The sequence below is a fragment of the Trematomus bernacchii genome, unplaced genomic scaffold (assembly GCF_902827165.1).
Source record: "Trematomus bernacchii unplaced genomic scaffold, fTreBer1.1, whole genome shotgun sequence".
NCBI lineage: Eukaryota > Metazoa > Chordata > Actinopteri > Perciformes > Nototheniidae > Trematomus > Trematomus bernacchii.
Genome location: NW_022987950.1, coordinates 3,629,558 through 3,646,297, shown reverse-complemented (window position 1 = coordinate 3,646,297; position 16,740 = coordinate 3,629,558). Strand labels below are relative to the sequence as shown.

General features: G+C 44.7%; 1 protein-coding gene across 1 annotated transcript; it reads left to right on the top strand.

The window, feature by feature from the left end:
- The first annotated feature begins 536 nt into the window (after positions 1-536).
- cunh4orf47 (chromosome unknown C4orf47 homolog) lies at positions 537-16,512 on the top strand. The gene is made up of 7 exons (XM_034115736.1): positions 537-636; positions 12,748-12,967; positions 13,051-13,188; positions 13,381-13,456; positions 14,197-14,382; positions 14,532-14,695; positions 16,091-16,512. Exons 1-7 carry the CDS (start codon positions 537-539, stop codon positions 16,143-16,145), a joined length of 939 nt encoding a protein of 312 aa, XP_033971627.1. The 3' UTR covers positions 16,146-16,512.
- The last annotated feature ends 228 nt before the right edge of the window (positions 16,513-16,740 follow it).

The window sequence follows — 16,740 nt, the reverse complement described above, 5'->3', positions numbered from 1 at the left end:
TAAGTTACAGAGACTTAGACACTTTGTTCATAATGATTATTTTACATCTGCAGGAAACAGCAGACATGTATGTTGTATTGGATGGAGATTTATTTAACTACCCCTTGAAGAATGTGATACAAACATTTGTATAGTAAAATTGTGTCGTTCACAATCACTGTATTTCTACATAATTTAAATATATCAAGCAAATGTCATGCTTTTATTTTGAAGGCAACAGTGCCTTACTCAGGAAGGATGCTCCTAACTTTACACACTTTATATTATTCCCCTTCTCCAAGGTAACCAACCTGTACACAGACAGACAGACAGAGAGACACACACACACACACACACACACACACACACACACACACACACACACACACACACACACACAGACAGTCTTTACTGTAGCTGCTATACATCAACCACAGGTATGTTTAAATCTTTCTCTGTGTGCATGTGTGTATAACGTGTGTAACATTATCCCTACTGTAAAGTTTACAGTTTTAAAACATGTTGTATCTGTGTGTGTGTGTTTCCAGTGTTTAAAGATGCCATCAGGATATGTGAAGAGTGACATGGAGCGTCTGGGTGTCTTCAAAGAGATGAGCTACATCTCTGTAGGAGACAAGTACACCCCGCCCCACAACCGTGAGTATCGGTCTGATTCCTTTAGTATGTGGCTATGTGATAGTGGGATGATGTGCAACAAGGTGGACCGCCTCGTTGCACATTGATATTGCACCGCAGTTGAGTTTTCTTCTTATTTTCTCTCTCTATTTGAATAATGCGTTCCTAAAAAAAAGCCCTAGACAAAGATTTGCTTTAATCAGTGAGATAAATGACTAAAAACCTGAGATATTTGTTTGTTTCTCACGTGCCATAAAATGCAAAAGCCTTATGAACCCACATGGAGGTTTGGTGACCCCTAGTGGAGGTCGGGACCCATAGGTTGTGAACCAGTGGTAGGTCTTAACACTGTGAAATAATGTTGAAATGATGATAATTTGTCCGAAAACCTCAGGGTTCTGACAGTTATTTTCATGTCTGTATTTTGACAACACCTAGTGATCGTGAATTCAATAAAATCCTCCATCATATTATTTCACATTAACTTTGCTTTGTATAGTAGCTGTGACATTTTCAAACAATTTAAATAGTTAGGAAGTGAAACATCAAAATGGTGTAACAGCTTATCATTTATTTCAAATAGATTTCACTCTTTGACTGATATGATTTATAAATATTCATAACCATTCTCGGTTAAACATTTGTACAAAATGAGTCACTATTTCATTTTTTAAATTGCCAACATACAAACTTTATTTACTCTATCTATGAAACAGGAGTCTTTTAAACAGAATATTTAATTTGAGCTGTTTTAAAAGGAGATAGGTCTATACATTTACTAAATAATAAAACAGCATATAATAAGTAAATAAGGATAAAATATCAGGATATCTAAAAATAATCCAGATTGTTTTTTAAATTGCTAAAAATGTAAAATTATCCACATAATTTGTTCAATTGCTAGATATTTAAAAATAATCAATAACAGTATTGTTTAAATTGCTGGTTAATACAGTTGTAATGGCCATGAACAGCCAACACACAGAGGCAATGCCAGAGCTCAGAGTGACTCTGTTTCCTATTGTTGAGCCCTTTATTAAAGGGGTGACAGGAGATCAGTGGCTTCTATAAAGATCAGGCAAACCTGATGGCGCCACCTTAATCGTGGTGGCAGACCTTGTTCTCGAGGTTGTGACGTCCCTAACTAAGGCAATTTTGGCTGCTTTGAGGAGAGCATCAGGTCCAGCCTGGTGGACGCATTCTCCCAGAGTATCGCCCAAGCTCTGGACGTTACGAGCCAGGTGGAGGACGACAGCGTGGAGCTTTGTGCAGCTGTCATTAGCAAAGAGGTCTCTACCCCGATGCACATTGCTGAGCGCGTCGTTCCCCCCCGCAGGCTCAACGTTATGGTGGGGCACACCTGCACAATGCTGAAGGCCTTTGCAGGAAAAATTAGAATTGGGAGATGCCAACGTAGAACACGTCAGAGAAAATTAAGTTCCGCCCCCCTGGGGAAACCATTGGTGGATAACGAGGAGCCCAGAGCTGAGTCACCGGTCTCAATGGTTTCCTTACTAGGAGTCCAGGAGCAGAGTTGGTCAGGGGACTCAGTGATTGACAACCGCAAACAAAAATCCGTCGAAGAACTCATTGACCAGGAGCTGAGAAAAATCACCGATCCTGTCCTGGAGGATTTGCCTGACTAGGTTTATGCTCTGCTGCAAGAGGAGTGCTCTCTGGAGATCGCCAACACCTCGGAGGGCATCACAGCCCTTCTGACCCAGCAGGAGGAGAATCAGGAGAGGACGAATGTTGGCAAGTCCACCAGTCAACAAAAACAGAAGACCAAATGCAAGCAGGGCGTAAAGCTGAGGGTGAAGAACTGCTTGGCAAAGCGTTTTGCTAAAGCTTGGATTCATCGCATGGTGGTAAAGCTTAAAAATAAATTCCACCCAGACCCCAAAGCGGAAACTACGAAGTCCATGATGTCACTGATGAGCGGCGTAGGCGCTCTTCTCATGACTGAGGGAGGTGAAAAGGGGGGGAAAGAAATGAGTGTCTCTAAAAGGTTCAAGGACTGCTCCAGTGTAAAGCATTTAGTATTTACTCAGGCACTCTGCGACATGTTGTACAGACACATTGCTAGTTGTATGTCGCACAGTGATTTCCCAGAGCCTGTCAGGCACTCGTCTGTCAGGACGTTGCTCGTTCCTCAGGTGCATGCCAACATGTACGCGGAGATCCGCAATCAGGCGTGGCGTTTCGTGTCGCTGATGAGCTGGTTTGTGAACACTCAGAGTCAAAGGGTCCAACAGGCCATAATGGGGCCTGAGGCTCCGTTTCAGTCAGAGGCCGAGAGGGGCGAGGCTTTGGAGCGAGCCGCACTTTGTGAGGAGAGAACTGCCAATCCTTTGGAGGAGGACGCAAACAGGCAGCGAGACTTGAATAGAGTCTGCGTTCAGATTTATGTGGAGACCACAGGGGACATCATTAAGAGCCTCTTTGATAGAGTTTGGGCTGAGGTGCAGCAACTGGACTTTTACACCACCCCAACAACCTTCGCTGACCTTGACAAGATTGTTTACCAGCGCTTGTGCAAGAATACGGGCTCTCCAGATATGGTCCTGGCCCTTTTGATTTTAAAGGACCCACGACTTGGATCTTGTATAGTCTGGTCCGTCGATCATCACCTGCTCAACCCACCTCAGAAACATAGAACCATCTGCAGATTCTTTAGGTCTGTTGGAAAAGCCATCTCCAACATCTGGAGGAGCGTTCAGTAAGTGAACTGTGCCACAGGGTTCTTCCAGGTTTTCCCGCATTTTAGCATTTAACTGCAAATGAAAAACCTGTAGCGTGCAATATTTAGAGCATTTCAAGGGTAGATCGCCACGGGTCTTTGTCCTTCTAAATCCACACGGGTTTCCTCCGAGTGAAAAATGTGCTTCGGTTTTCCCAACTGATTCCTGAAATCAAGTAAAAAAACTCTAAGAGTGGACATCCATTTTGAAGGAACAAATGTCCAGGGGTCTTTTTCCCTTCAAAATAGAGGCTCCAATTTCCCCACATTTATTACATAAAAAATGAACAATAAAAGCAATCAGAGACAAATGTCTCGAGGACAAAATCATGGAAATTAGGAACATTTAAGGAAGAAATTAAATGATACCACCAGATCATTTAGAACAGTAATGCTATATACATTTATTAAATATAAACATCTTAAAGCTGATCAAATAAATAAATTCCTGAATAATAATCTGCCAATCTCTATGTATTTTATTTCTTTATGGTTATGACGAATGGTCACACATGTCTAAAGTCTCCTGTTCACTGTGCGCACCTTATCATTGACAATAAAATATATATATAATGAAATGAACACAAATGTCTCGAGGACAAATTCATGGAAATGAGGAACATTTAAAGAGGAAGAATATGAATGATAACACAAGATTGTTAAGCATACTGTATTAGCATTAACAGTATGCACATTCATTCAATACAAACATCTTATCAGAATCAGAAATCGCACATACTAGGAATTTGACTTGATGTCATGGTGCATACATAAAATATAAAAACAAGAAATCTAATATAAAACACAAAATCTTTACACCGTAATAAAATGAAATACAGTTAAATAGCAATACAAATTAAAGGTGGGGTAGGTAATTTTGGAGAAACCGGCTCGAGATCGCTAGAATTTGAAAATACACAGCCGGAAAAAATCTGCCACTTCCTTATAGAGCCCCTCCTCCAACACACACGAACGCGCACATGACCAATGAGGGCACGAGATAAGTCTGTGCACAGATGGAAGGCTGACAGGCAGGTAGGCCATCCAGTTATTTTAGCCGGGCCGGCTAAAATGATTGGTCGTGCTTTTTACAGTACTACGGCTTCCACAGATGACATTTTTTTAATGGATTTTTTGTCAAAGCACTTAAGATATTCATTGCTATCGGGATGTTAAGAGCATTCCATGGAATATAACAAAAAGTGTATCTCGAGCCGGTTTCTCAAACTTACCTACCCCACCTTTAAATAAAGCAGTAATTTACATGGAAATAGAATGCTATGAATGAATTTTAGAATATAAACTATGAAATGTGAAATCAGAATATGTGCAGAAAGGAGTATGACATTGTGTGCATTAATGTAATGCATATAGTCTATAATGTGGCAGAGGTAAAGTGTCAGCGGGGGGGCCGGGCCTTGTTTAAGAGGCCGGTAGCGGAGGGGAAGAAACTGTTCAGGTGCCGAGAGGTTCTGGTCCCGATGGAGCGAAGCCTCCTGCCAGAGGGGAGGGGGGTGAACAGTTTGTGTCCAGGGTGGGAGGGGTCGGCCACTATCTTCCCTGCCCGCCTCAGGGTCCTGGAGGCATGCAGGTCGTGGAGGGATGGCAGATTGCAGCCGATCACCTTCTCTGCAGAGAGGATGATACGCTTATAACTGATTCAATTCATTCAAATCAATAAATAATATGAATCTGCTCAATTCCAATAGCTAACCGTTAAATGACAAACAAAAGGCTTTGTGTTGAACCTGATGAGTTCAGGAGGGTTTCTGAAGATGTTACAAATAAGGTACACACAGCATACAATGCCATAATAACTTTGTATTATTAGTGTAATCTACACACACCCACACACACACACACACACACACACACACACACACACACACACCTCTACACACATCGAACTGCCCGATTATTACGCCTTATTATTAGTTTTATGAAGGAGATGTCCGGTCACTAGTGGCCTGTACGACGAAGCCAGTTCAACAGACCCTGGATATCTTTGAGTTATCTTAACTAACCCTAACAAATGAGATCTCGCTAAGCGGTCCTACGACGCTGGTTATCAACTCGGTAACTCAACCCAGTAGAGAGATGGGTGAGTCCTGATTCATCCGGATCATTAACCCGGATCCTAGTAATGACCTGGGAGTGACGATTCTCCCCTCTCCATTAACCCGAGTCCTTTGAGTCCTACACCAGAGGCCTGTACTACGAAGCTGGTTCAACCTAACCTGGATATGTTTGAGTTAGCCGGTTGGCCCAATCCAAAACATACGCGCTCTCGCTAAGCTGTACTACGACGCTGGTTATCAAGTGGATCGCTCAAGCCAGCCGTGTCCTATCTAGTTAGGTGCGCGTTCACATGAAAGGGGTGGTATTTGGAGCATTCGACCAATCTCAAACATGGACAAGCGTACTGACAGCGCAGCGTCATACTTCCTGAATGAAAAGTGAACTTTAATATTAGTCAAATATGAAGAAGTTAAACTTTAAACATCCATGTCTTAAACACTTTATCCAGGATAAAAGCCACATCGCTGCACCTGCAAGGTGAATACAGCTGGTAAAAGAAAAAGTGTTTGAATGCGTACATTAACAGGTTTATGATATCACTGCCCCGTCTAAGACACGAGTGGATCTGACTTTAATTACATTTGACTCCAGTGTTTCGTCAACTTAATGTGTTGCTTAAAATAATACTTCTGCATACAGTATGTGACACTGTGAGTGTTGCACGGCCAGATACGGCTCAAGAAGCTGACTCAGATAAGGAAATATATGATACATTATGATGTGATATGATATGAATGATAATGGCACACATCGACGTCTGCACTCACAGTGCTGCGGACTGTACTTAATGTTACTCTGATCCGGTTACTTATGTTGTGGCAGATATTTAAGTAAGCTTTCTTAACGCTAATGTTATAATAGTCAGATTGCTCTGAAGATGGGAGGGGATATTCTATTAATTTTCACGTTCACACAGTCAGTTGATTTTTGCCGGCCGTCTTTCCTGCAACGGCAGTTTTTCTGTATTTCCTCTATCCTGTAATATGACTTGATAGCTTTAAACTCCGCACACGGAGCTCTGATTGGTCAGCAGGCGGTGCTTTCACTGAGTTGATCTCTTAGCCTGCAACCTAACCTCCTCCTGAGGAGGTTAGCCGCTCAGCATAAGTTACCATGGAGATCTAGCCCGCTAAAAAGAGAACCAGCGTCGTAGGACCGGAAAGCCCGAGTTTTCCCTGAAGTTAGCCGGCTAAGCGAAAATCCGGCTTCGTAGTATAGGCCCCTGGTGACGTACAAATTAAAACTATAAATTGCTTCACTCGCTACTCTCCTAATAACATGTAAAATTACATAACAACGTACCCCAGTCCATCTGCCTACACTGTAAAGAAAATAAAGTAGCGGCTGCCAAACAAAAACCTTTAAAGGTAGGGTAGGTAAGTTTGAGAAACCGGCTCGAGATACACTTTTTGTTATATTCCATGGAATGCTCTTAACATCCCGATAGCAATGAATATCTTAAGTGCTTTGACAAAAAAATCCATAAAAGAATGTCATCTGAGGAAGCCGTAGTACTGTAAAAAGTATGACCAACCGATGGCCTACCTGCCTGTCAGCCTTCCATCTGTGCACAAACTTATCTCGTGCCCTCATTGGTCATGTGCGCGTTCGTGTGTGTTGGAGGAGGGGCTCTATAAGGAAGTGGCAGATTTTCTCCGGTTGTGTATTTTTAAATTCTAGCGATCTCGAGCCGGTTTCTCAAACTTACGTACAGCACTAATACTTCTACGGGCAAAAAAAACGTTAAAAAACGGTCAAATGACTGGCAGCCGCCAAACAAAAAACAAAAACCATAAAATTAAAGTAAAATACTTTAACTGAAATAAAGTGCAAAAGCAATTGATATACAGGAATTGTCCTTAAAGATTTTACAGGAAAACACTGTAATGTTAGAGATGTTTCCTCTCTTTTCAAAATCCATTGTCTTAAAATGTTACATTCAAATACCTTAAATAAAGTTCTGATGAGAAAAACTGTTTTTTACATTTTTTTAATTAGATTTTTATGATCAAACACTAAAAGAAATACAGAACCTAAAGTTCTACAGGTAGAATACTGTTATTTTACAGCTTTTTTCTAACATTTTCCAATCAAACACGTTCAATAAAATGACAGCCCCCCCTTTCCCGATCACCCCGCCCCCGAAGCACACGAACAGCTGTTCGGTGCGTCTAAGGGCAGCCGTGAGCTCCACATAACATGCTAGCGCACGCACCGGGCAGAGGAGGTGCAGTTTAGCCTCCCTGGCCCCCCATGGGGGGGGAGACTAAAACCCCCTAACTGAATAGCCCCCGACCTGAACGCACTCCTTAGGTTTTTAGGCACAAAGGAGGGGTTCGGTCTAAGTGTCGCGCCACTCTGGTCACCCCGAATTAGTAAACAACTCGGGTGCACCGACAGAGCAGTTAACTCGGACACTCTTTTGGCTGACGTTAAGGCAAGAAGCAAAGCTGTTTTTCACGACAATGCTTTCAGAGAGGAGCGCTCCAGAGGCTCAAATGGTCCCGAGGCCAGAGCCTCGAGCACCAGCGGCAGGTCCCACTGTGGGGCGGAGGCGTGCACTACTGGGCACAGCCTCCTGACCCCCTGTAAAAACCGCAACATTAGTGGCTGAGAAAAGGCTGACCTGCCGTTGAATCCCTCATGGCAGGACGAGATGGCTGCTGCATACACTTTCACTGTGAAATGCGCCAGCCCTCTGTCCACCAGTAACTGTAAGAAGGATAAAATAGAGCCCAACTCACAAGATAGGGGCTCTATTCCCCGCTCCTCACACCAATGCTGGAATCTCAGCCACTTTGGCCTGTAACAGGCTGTGGTGGATTCTGCTCTAGCTGCCTGGATAGACTGAATAACACTATCAGACAATCCACCCTGTCTCAGCCTGTCCCTCTCAGGAGCCAAGCCTGAAGAGGACGGCCCAGAGTGGGTAACGCCCCGATTGCACCTGCCTCTTGAGACATCGCCCCCCAGAACTGGGGGATCGCCCAGGGCTGGCCCACCTTCATCTGTGTCATTTCTGAGTACCACGGAGCCCCGACGCGATCCGGTGCCACAAGAATGACTGCCAGACGTTCTCGCCTCACTCTCCCCAGGAGAGGGAGAATGAGACGCAGCGGTGGAAAGGCGTATAGCAGCTTCCTTGGCCATGGCTCGTGTGCAAACGCGTCCACCCCCAAGGGCGGGTCGTCGCTCAGGGCCATGGAGAACCACAGGGCACTGTGGCTGTTGCGCCGGCTGGCGAACAGGTCCACTTCCGCTCTCCCAAACTGGGCCCAGATCTGCTTCACCACCTCCGGGTGAAGCACCCACTCGCCTGGCAGGGGTCCGCCCCTCGACATGAGGTCGGCCCCCCTGTTCTCCAGTCCCGGGACATGGAGGGCTCTCAGAGATAATACCACCTCTGAGGCCCATAACCACAGCTCCTCCGCTGTGGTCAACAAGGAGGCGGAGCGGACTCCGGCCTGCCTGTTGATATAAGCCACTGTGGTGCTGTTGTCGCACCTGACCATTACATGTCTCCCCTGAATTAGGGGCATGAAATGCCGGAGGACCAACACTACTGCCCGTAAGCTCTAGGAGGTTGCTGTGTCGAGACTCTGTCAGAGCCCAGCGCCCACCTATAGCCCTCTTCAGGCAGGTCCCTCCCCATCCTGTTCTGGACGCGTCCGTGAACACTGTGATGTAGGAGGTCACCCGTCCCAGTGGAGACCCCCTCCGGAGGTTGCCCTCCACTGAGTTTGTGCCTCTTGGGGTCCAAACGCAGGCTGGGGAACCACTTCTGCAGGCGGCGCATATGTAGTAACCCCAGCGGGACCACCATGTGAGCAGCAGCCATGAGACCAGAGTCTGCATGACAGTTAAAGCTGTCACTGTTGCCCCCTGTCGCAGCCTGTGCACCGCCCTGAGAAGGGACGCACATCTGCTCTCTGACAGGGTGGCACGCAGCGCGTCTGCATCGAGCACCACTCCCAAATACAACGCCTGTTGGCGAGGTATGGGGGTGCTCTTTTTCCAATTGATCGCAAAACCTAATTTGGTTAGGTGTGTGATCAACTGTGCTGTGCAAAACATTGCCTGTTCCCGGGACCCAGCCCTGACTATGAGGTCGTCTAGGTAAAATAAAACTCTCATGCCGTGTGCGCGCAGCGGTTGAAGCGCTGTGGCCACACATTTGCTGAATGTGCGTGGGGATAGGGAATAACCGAACGGCAGCCTGTTGTACTCATAGGCTATTCCCTGGAAGGCAAAACGAAGATACTTTCTGTGCTCTGGAACAATTTCCACATGAAAGTACGCGTCTTTCAGGTCGATGGTGGTGAACCAATCGCCTGGCTGCACAAGCCCTAGTAACTGTTTCACAGTTAACATGCGGAATTTCCTGCAGGAAATATGACGATTCAGGCCGCGGAGATCTAGAATAGGTCTGAATTCCCCTGTTTTCTTGAGAACCAGGAAATACATGGAATAAAGACCCTTCTCTCTGTGCCGAGGATGCACAACAGATACAGCCTGTTTCTGCACCAGAGCCTGAATCTCTGCTGAGAGGAAAACCATCTCCTCCTGGGAAGACAGATTTACCTCTCGCATGCCCATAAAAGGAGGTGGGATGCTGCAAAACTGGAGTAGATAACCCAGTTTCAGCGTCCTGTCCATCCACCTTGTCAGTACACAGCTGAGTTTCCATTCCCCATAACATTGTGTTAATGGACAAGCCCTCAGCTGTGGGGCCGCAGCTATAAAGCTGTGATACTCTCTGATGACCCGCTCCGCCGCAAAACTCCCCGTAAAGGGAAGATTTGCCCGTGGGGGGTCGAAACAGAAAGGGCCGATTATCTATTGAGGACCCTGAATGCACCACCGCACGCTCACGTGTGAGCGTACGCTCCATCATAATGCTATTTTCATCACTATGGAAAACAGCATTAACCGGAGCTTTTACTAAGGCCCCTGAACGCACCGCCACGCGCCTTTTTACAAGTGCGGGCGTTGCTATAATGCAGCCCCTATCACTATGGTAAACAGCATTATTTGGAGTCTTGGCTTCAGGCATAGAGTGTTTTCTAACAGAAAAACGCCATAATGTCCCTGTACCTGCACCGCACTATAACAGTGCTGCCTGCGGTTTATCACTCTCATCTGCGCACTCCCACTAGCCTCCTCCCTAACGGGAGCTATAGCTGGGGCGGTGAGTGGGGAATTTGTACAGTCATCAACATGTGCAAGTGTATTGTGGAAACAAAGGACACTCAGACTTGGATACAGATCAACACCATCTTTATTATTAAAAGTTTTGACAGGGATCTGGGCATTAAACAGGGAGGAGGCGGGATTCGCCCTTGCGTCCCCGGTAGAGAGGATCTCCCCCCCACCGAGGCGCTACCTCCCCCCGCTAGACAACTCCGCGAAGATGGAGCTCCCCACCCGGGTGCTCTCTGCTGTTGCGGAGCCTGCCTCGGTCGGGCAGCCCTTCCCCGTGACTGCCGGTATGCCGGTGCCACGGGGTGGGCCGTAGAGGTGGAGGGCGCCGCAGCTACGGGACCCCTGTGCCGGCGCCTCTCCCTCCGCTTCACTGTCGCACTACGCTCCCTCCCCTGCATGGCAACGCGAGGGGGGGCACGTAGCGGGGCCTGAGGAGGAGCCAGCGGTAGCGTGCGGCTAAGCTGGACTCTCTCCTCCTCTAGGCGGCTGAAGCGCTGGGTGACCGAGGAGACCGACCCAAAGAGCCCCTCCGTGGACACGCGCAGACCTGAGAGCTGGACCTCCGGTCAGCGAGGCGTCCTCCTCGTCCTCCATCGGAACCGAGCCCGCCTGGTCCCATGGAAGAGAGAATCACGTCGAGCTCCCGATCCTCCGACTCCTCCTGCGGGGTAGCCCTCGCCAGGGAGTGCTGCCCACGATGCTCCCGTATGAGCCACGGGATCATCTGGCAGGCTGGGCATGCCAGCGTCGGGCCCATATTACCCACCGCGTGGTCAGGCCCCAAACACGTGAAGCAGAAGGGGTGCGGATCAGCCCCTGCGATAAGATTCGGGCATTTCGGGCAGGTCCTGAGGTCAAGTACTGACTCCATGCTCTCACTTTTACTTTATTTTTTCCTAACGTCTCGAAGCTCGTGGAATCACTTCCGCTGCTGAAGAGAAAAAAGATGATAGTCAGGAGGCGAGGCCTCCTTTTATACGGTGTGATGCGCGTGCATTCAGGTGGGCCCGCCCTGGGCCGGCTACATCTATAGAAGTCTCAGTGGGAGAATGCACGCAGGATAAGGTAGTACCCATAGAGTCCAGTAGAGGGCGGAGCCTGTGAGAGATATAACAAAAGTGTTGAAAATGGTTGAATTTATATGGAATAATAGGAGGGCAAGACTTTGTTTGTCGTTATTGTATTTACCATATGATGGAGGAGGGTTACAGTGTCCAAATGTAATGTGGTATTACTGGGCTGTGCAGCTGAGAACTATTATGTTCTATGTTTCTACAAAGGCTGCTCCTCATTGGACTGAAATGGAATCTCATAGTCTGAATCTACCTCTTCCTTTATGTATTCAGATACAGTAAGAAATTTAAGCAAACAAACACAAAATTCAATTGTAAAGCAAATGATAAAGATCTCGTATGATGTGAAAAATATTTCAAAGAACCACATACATTATCACCATACAGTCCAGTATGGGGTGATCATTGTTTTGTGCAGACGGAACTTTCAATGATTGGAGTCAAAGGGACTCAAAATGATCCAAGACCTTTATTTGGCAGACTCAAATGTCATGACGTCCTTTGATGAGATGAGGTGTACATTCAATCTTGATAAAAACATTTCTTTAAATACCTCCAGCTTACAAGCTTAGTTAAAGCTAATCAAAATGATGCCCATTGGAGACAACAACAATGATGATAAAGGACAGCCTGAGAAAGGGTATCATATGAGAGTTTTACAATATGCTCTCATCTTTCTAATTTGAGAATTCACATATGCATGGAAGGACAGCCTGCAGACTGACGTTTCAGATTGGAAAAAAGCTTGGGTTGCTGCTCATACCAGGTCTAATAATACTGAAACGAATACAGTATAACTGATTGATGTGAACATGTGTGACCCCGGTTGGGGGGCTTCTACGTTTTGCCCTGTGAACCACAGTAGCTATTACACGTTTTTTGTAAGGCTGTGTTGCGTGAACTTACCAACCTTTCAATTGTGATACAACATGAACACCGCTACCTACGTTGTAGCAAAGTTATATTCATATGTATATTTGCATCTCTAAAGACACAAGGGTACATGTAGATCTGTGATGTCTTTCATCTGAAATCCAGGTCCTTTTAATGAGTCGGCCCACCGCAGCAGACAGATGCTGGCGGGGGTTTCTAAACAGCGATGTGCTCTACAGAACGGCTTCTTCGATCAGTCCTTCAAACGGATATTTGAGCGAGAAGCTCTGAGTGACCCTGTGAGACTGGCTCGACAGAACCGCAACCAGCAGAACAACAAGAACCTGGGCAAGGCCTTCCTGCCCTGTAACAGGGTCACACAGCCGTGAGAGATTACACACACACACAGACAATAACACACACATATACATGCATGAGTCCTCTCACGGTCGTATCGTCTCCCTCCAGCTGTGGGTCAGGCAGTTACTACGGGACTCTGTCAGGACCGCTGGAGGCCATGAGTCCGCTGTCAGTCACACAGAAAGCCCACCGCTCTCCTGGACGCAACATCGTCACCTCCCCCTCCAAGAAAGGCAGTGGTTACAGGTTTATGGCAAGAACTCTTTCATAAGCACAGCATAATGTAACTTATTGTTTTCTGTATACTCTGGAACAACTAAGATACTACAGTGTGTCCTTTTCTTTTCGTATAAACCGTCAACTCAAACATATTTGATTGAAAATTAGTATACGAACAGTTCTAAGGATGCTATGGCTAACCTATCACTTCTCCTGCAGCTATCCCAATGTGACTCTGTCCAGAATTGAGTTGTATGCGTCCGACCCGTACAGCAGAACCAGAGAAGTTCTGAAGGTAACGCTTTTAAAATAATTCTGGATTACTATGTTATACCTTTGGGCCTTATATTACTTTTTAGTTTCGGAAATTATTTATCTTGGTTATTATAATACCATATTCACCAAAGTACTGACATTGATGGATGTGGTAACACAACAACTTTCTATAAAGAAGTCAGAGGGGGCAACAAACTAGACAATCAGCTGATCAGATATGGTGGTAAATAAGTCAGGAGGTTAGAACAATTATTTGGCAGGTTTATTAAGTTTGCCTTTACTGTAGTCAGTTGTACAAAATGCTCAAGGACATTTGTCTTATTTGTTTCTAACTTATCCCTTTTTTATTGGACAAGGTAGCAAATCTGTCAAAAAAAGTTTGTATCATTTTTGTTTCTTTTCCTGCTTTAGCGACAGTTAGCTCCCCAGGTGACATATACCCTATAAAATGACATACATATATAAAGTTGTGGCCATGTCGACCATCCTAATGTGTACCATCGACACCCGTTTTATTATTGTCTGTAAACCTCCCATGTGGAGCAGTTTACGCTTTGAAAGAAAAGCTTCATTAAAACTGGATGGTGACAAAGTTAAACTATTTCATAGAAATCCTTCGTAAAGACATTACGGTGAATTACGCATTTTTACCATTTTATTATAAACATTTGCTTTAATAAGAACTACTTACATTAATTTAGACATATATTTTGAACCTAGAGTTACGAATAAATGTTAATGTGTTTGTGTATGATACAGAAGGAGGCAGCAATCCATCACTCCAAGTTAAAAGATGGCCCCTTCAGACTCAACCTCCATCCAAGAGATTATTTCCAAGGCAACCCATACCGCAGTGACAAGCCCCTCCCACCCGCAAACAAGCCCCTCCCATCTGACCAGAAGATTTCTGTAGTCCCCTTCAAGCCCCCGTCCCCCAACAAAAAGGTAATTCCTCCGTCTGCTGCACCACTGCAGGGTCAGAGGGAAAAAACTGTTTCTGGCCAAGTGGCCATTCTTTAACCCGCGATATATCTGTTGTATATTTAACTTTTTCACATGTATCTGTGTATTTGTGTGGCTCTATCTTGTGTCAGATTGGAGGAATGAAAGCAGGGACGTTTGGCTCCTACCCCATGCATTCTGCTGATCCATACGCCCTCCGCCGATCCAAAAAAGCTGTTCAGGAGCCAGTGTTCTATCCGGCTCCTGGTCCCAAGAGCATACCTGTCAAGAGTATCATCTCTGTCAATGTGAACAGGTTTGACCCCTACCTCTATTCTTCTTCTTGCCTTTATTCTTTTTCACTTGGAATGCTTTCAGGTGCCACAAATCATCTCAACTGTCTAATTTGAGTAGTAATCTTTTCTGCTGCATTTACTGAGATTTCCTCTTTTGACTCATTTGAAGTAGCAGAAACAGGCCTTTAACAGAACATCAGCTTATGACATTAAAGGCCCCCTATTATACTGTTTTTCATCAATATATTATAGTTCTCAGATATAAACAAAACAGGTCTCTGAAGTGTTTGGCTGAAATACCAAACAGATCATGCATTGCAGCATCCCATAAACCCCTCTGTTTCAGCCCTGTTTCAAAAGTGCTGATTCTCTGTCTGTTACTTTAGATGAAAATAAGGAGCCACTCCCCACGCCCCTCTGAGAGATATTTGGTTAAAAAGAACTCAATGGTGCTCTAGGAGGAGATTCAGGTGATAAGGTGGGGGGGGGGGGGGGAGGGGGGTTACCTTGGTTGGTTATTGGCTAATGGTTACACAAGCCAAAAAATCGTTATGACATCATAAAGTGGCCAAAATCTGATCAGCTCATTTTCAGACAGGTTTTTATATAAATGGATCAGGACAAAAAGAGAGAGAATCTTTGTTCCTGAAACTTTCAGAATCTCTTTACACAGAGGGGACACTATGTATAAAATACATGAAAACGTGGATTTTGCATAATAGCTGACCTTTAAATTTGGCAAAAAGCTTCCACTTTATTTTCCACATCCAGCAGACAGGCATGACCTGTAGCATAGTGTTTGTGTCCATACGATGAATAGGTCCTTAACTTGCTGCTAAATGCTTCACCATGTTCACCTGGTGGTCTGTTACTTTGTGTGTCTTCTGTTACAAATGTAAGCAACTAAAGAGAAAGGAAGTCCACATAGGGTCAACTCTTGGTGCAATGCCATTATTCCATAACCCTGTTTGTAAGAAAATAGTCCCCTTGGCTGAAACAAACAGCCCATAATCCCGATACAAATGCCCATTTACACATGCTGCCTGCAACAAACTGAAGAACGTGTCAATATGCAGAATGATGTCAAATGACCTAACCCTAATCCTAACCCAGGATGGGAGCAACTACAAAATATATCAATCACTTTTAAAAGTGTAGTAAATGAAGCCACATTACATTTTCACCCTAAATGAGAACCAACAACCTCCTGTAGAGGCAACATCTGTTTCCATACCATAATTTGTGCGTTCCCATTTTCTCAAGAAGGCTTAATGTCTTAATGTCTTATATGTCAATGTTATTGTCAGTTAGCAATGCTGCTGTTGTTGTTGCATTAAAAGTATGTGTGTATGCGTAAATTAGCTTTACTAAAACGTCTAAAGACATTTGAGCTAAAAGTAAATGTTCCCTTTCAGGAATGTGCACTCTTCAAACTACACCTCAACTGTTCCAGCTGTGATGACCTTCTGACTACATTACCCACACTGCAGAAACTGCAGACCTTACTCTAATCTAATATTTAGATTTTAAGTCTAGTTAGTCTTGTTGTGACTACAAGTGCTTAATTGCTTTAAGAAGATACTAAAGCATCCTGAAGTAAATGTTACTTGTACTAGTCTTTATAAACAACAATGTTGAGGTTTTTTTAAGTAGGTGGTAGGGGACCTGTCTGCGAAAAATGTAAGACCAACACTGCCTGATTTTTGCGACCATCAACCATAATATTTCTTGGTATAGAACTCTTGAAAACGTTTTTATCCCAACATGTTAGTCTTTGCCATCTTCAGTGGCTTTGACCTTTGGCTTCTTTATTTCCTTTTTCTCATACTCAGTAACAAACAAGATCTGAAATAAAGCTAGAAAAAGTTTCCTTTATCTTCCATTCTGTGACACAATGCTTTGATTCTAAGAAACATTAGCCGAATGTTGAGTAATAACATCTTATTTTTAATATTTTGAAAAGCATGTTTCATTTATAATATTACATTCCCTCGTCAATATAACATTTTCTGATACATATACAGAAGTTATCAGAAATTCAAAGAAAATAACAGTAGGCCCAGGT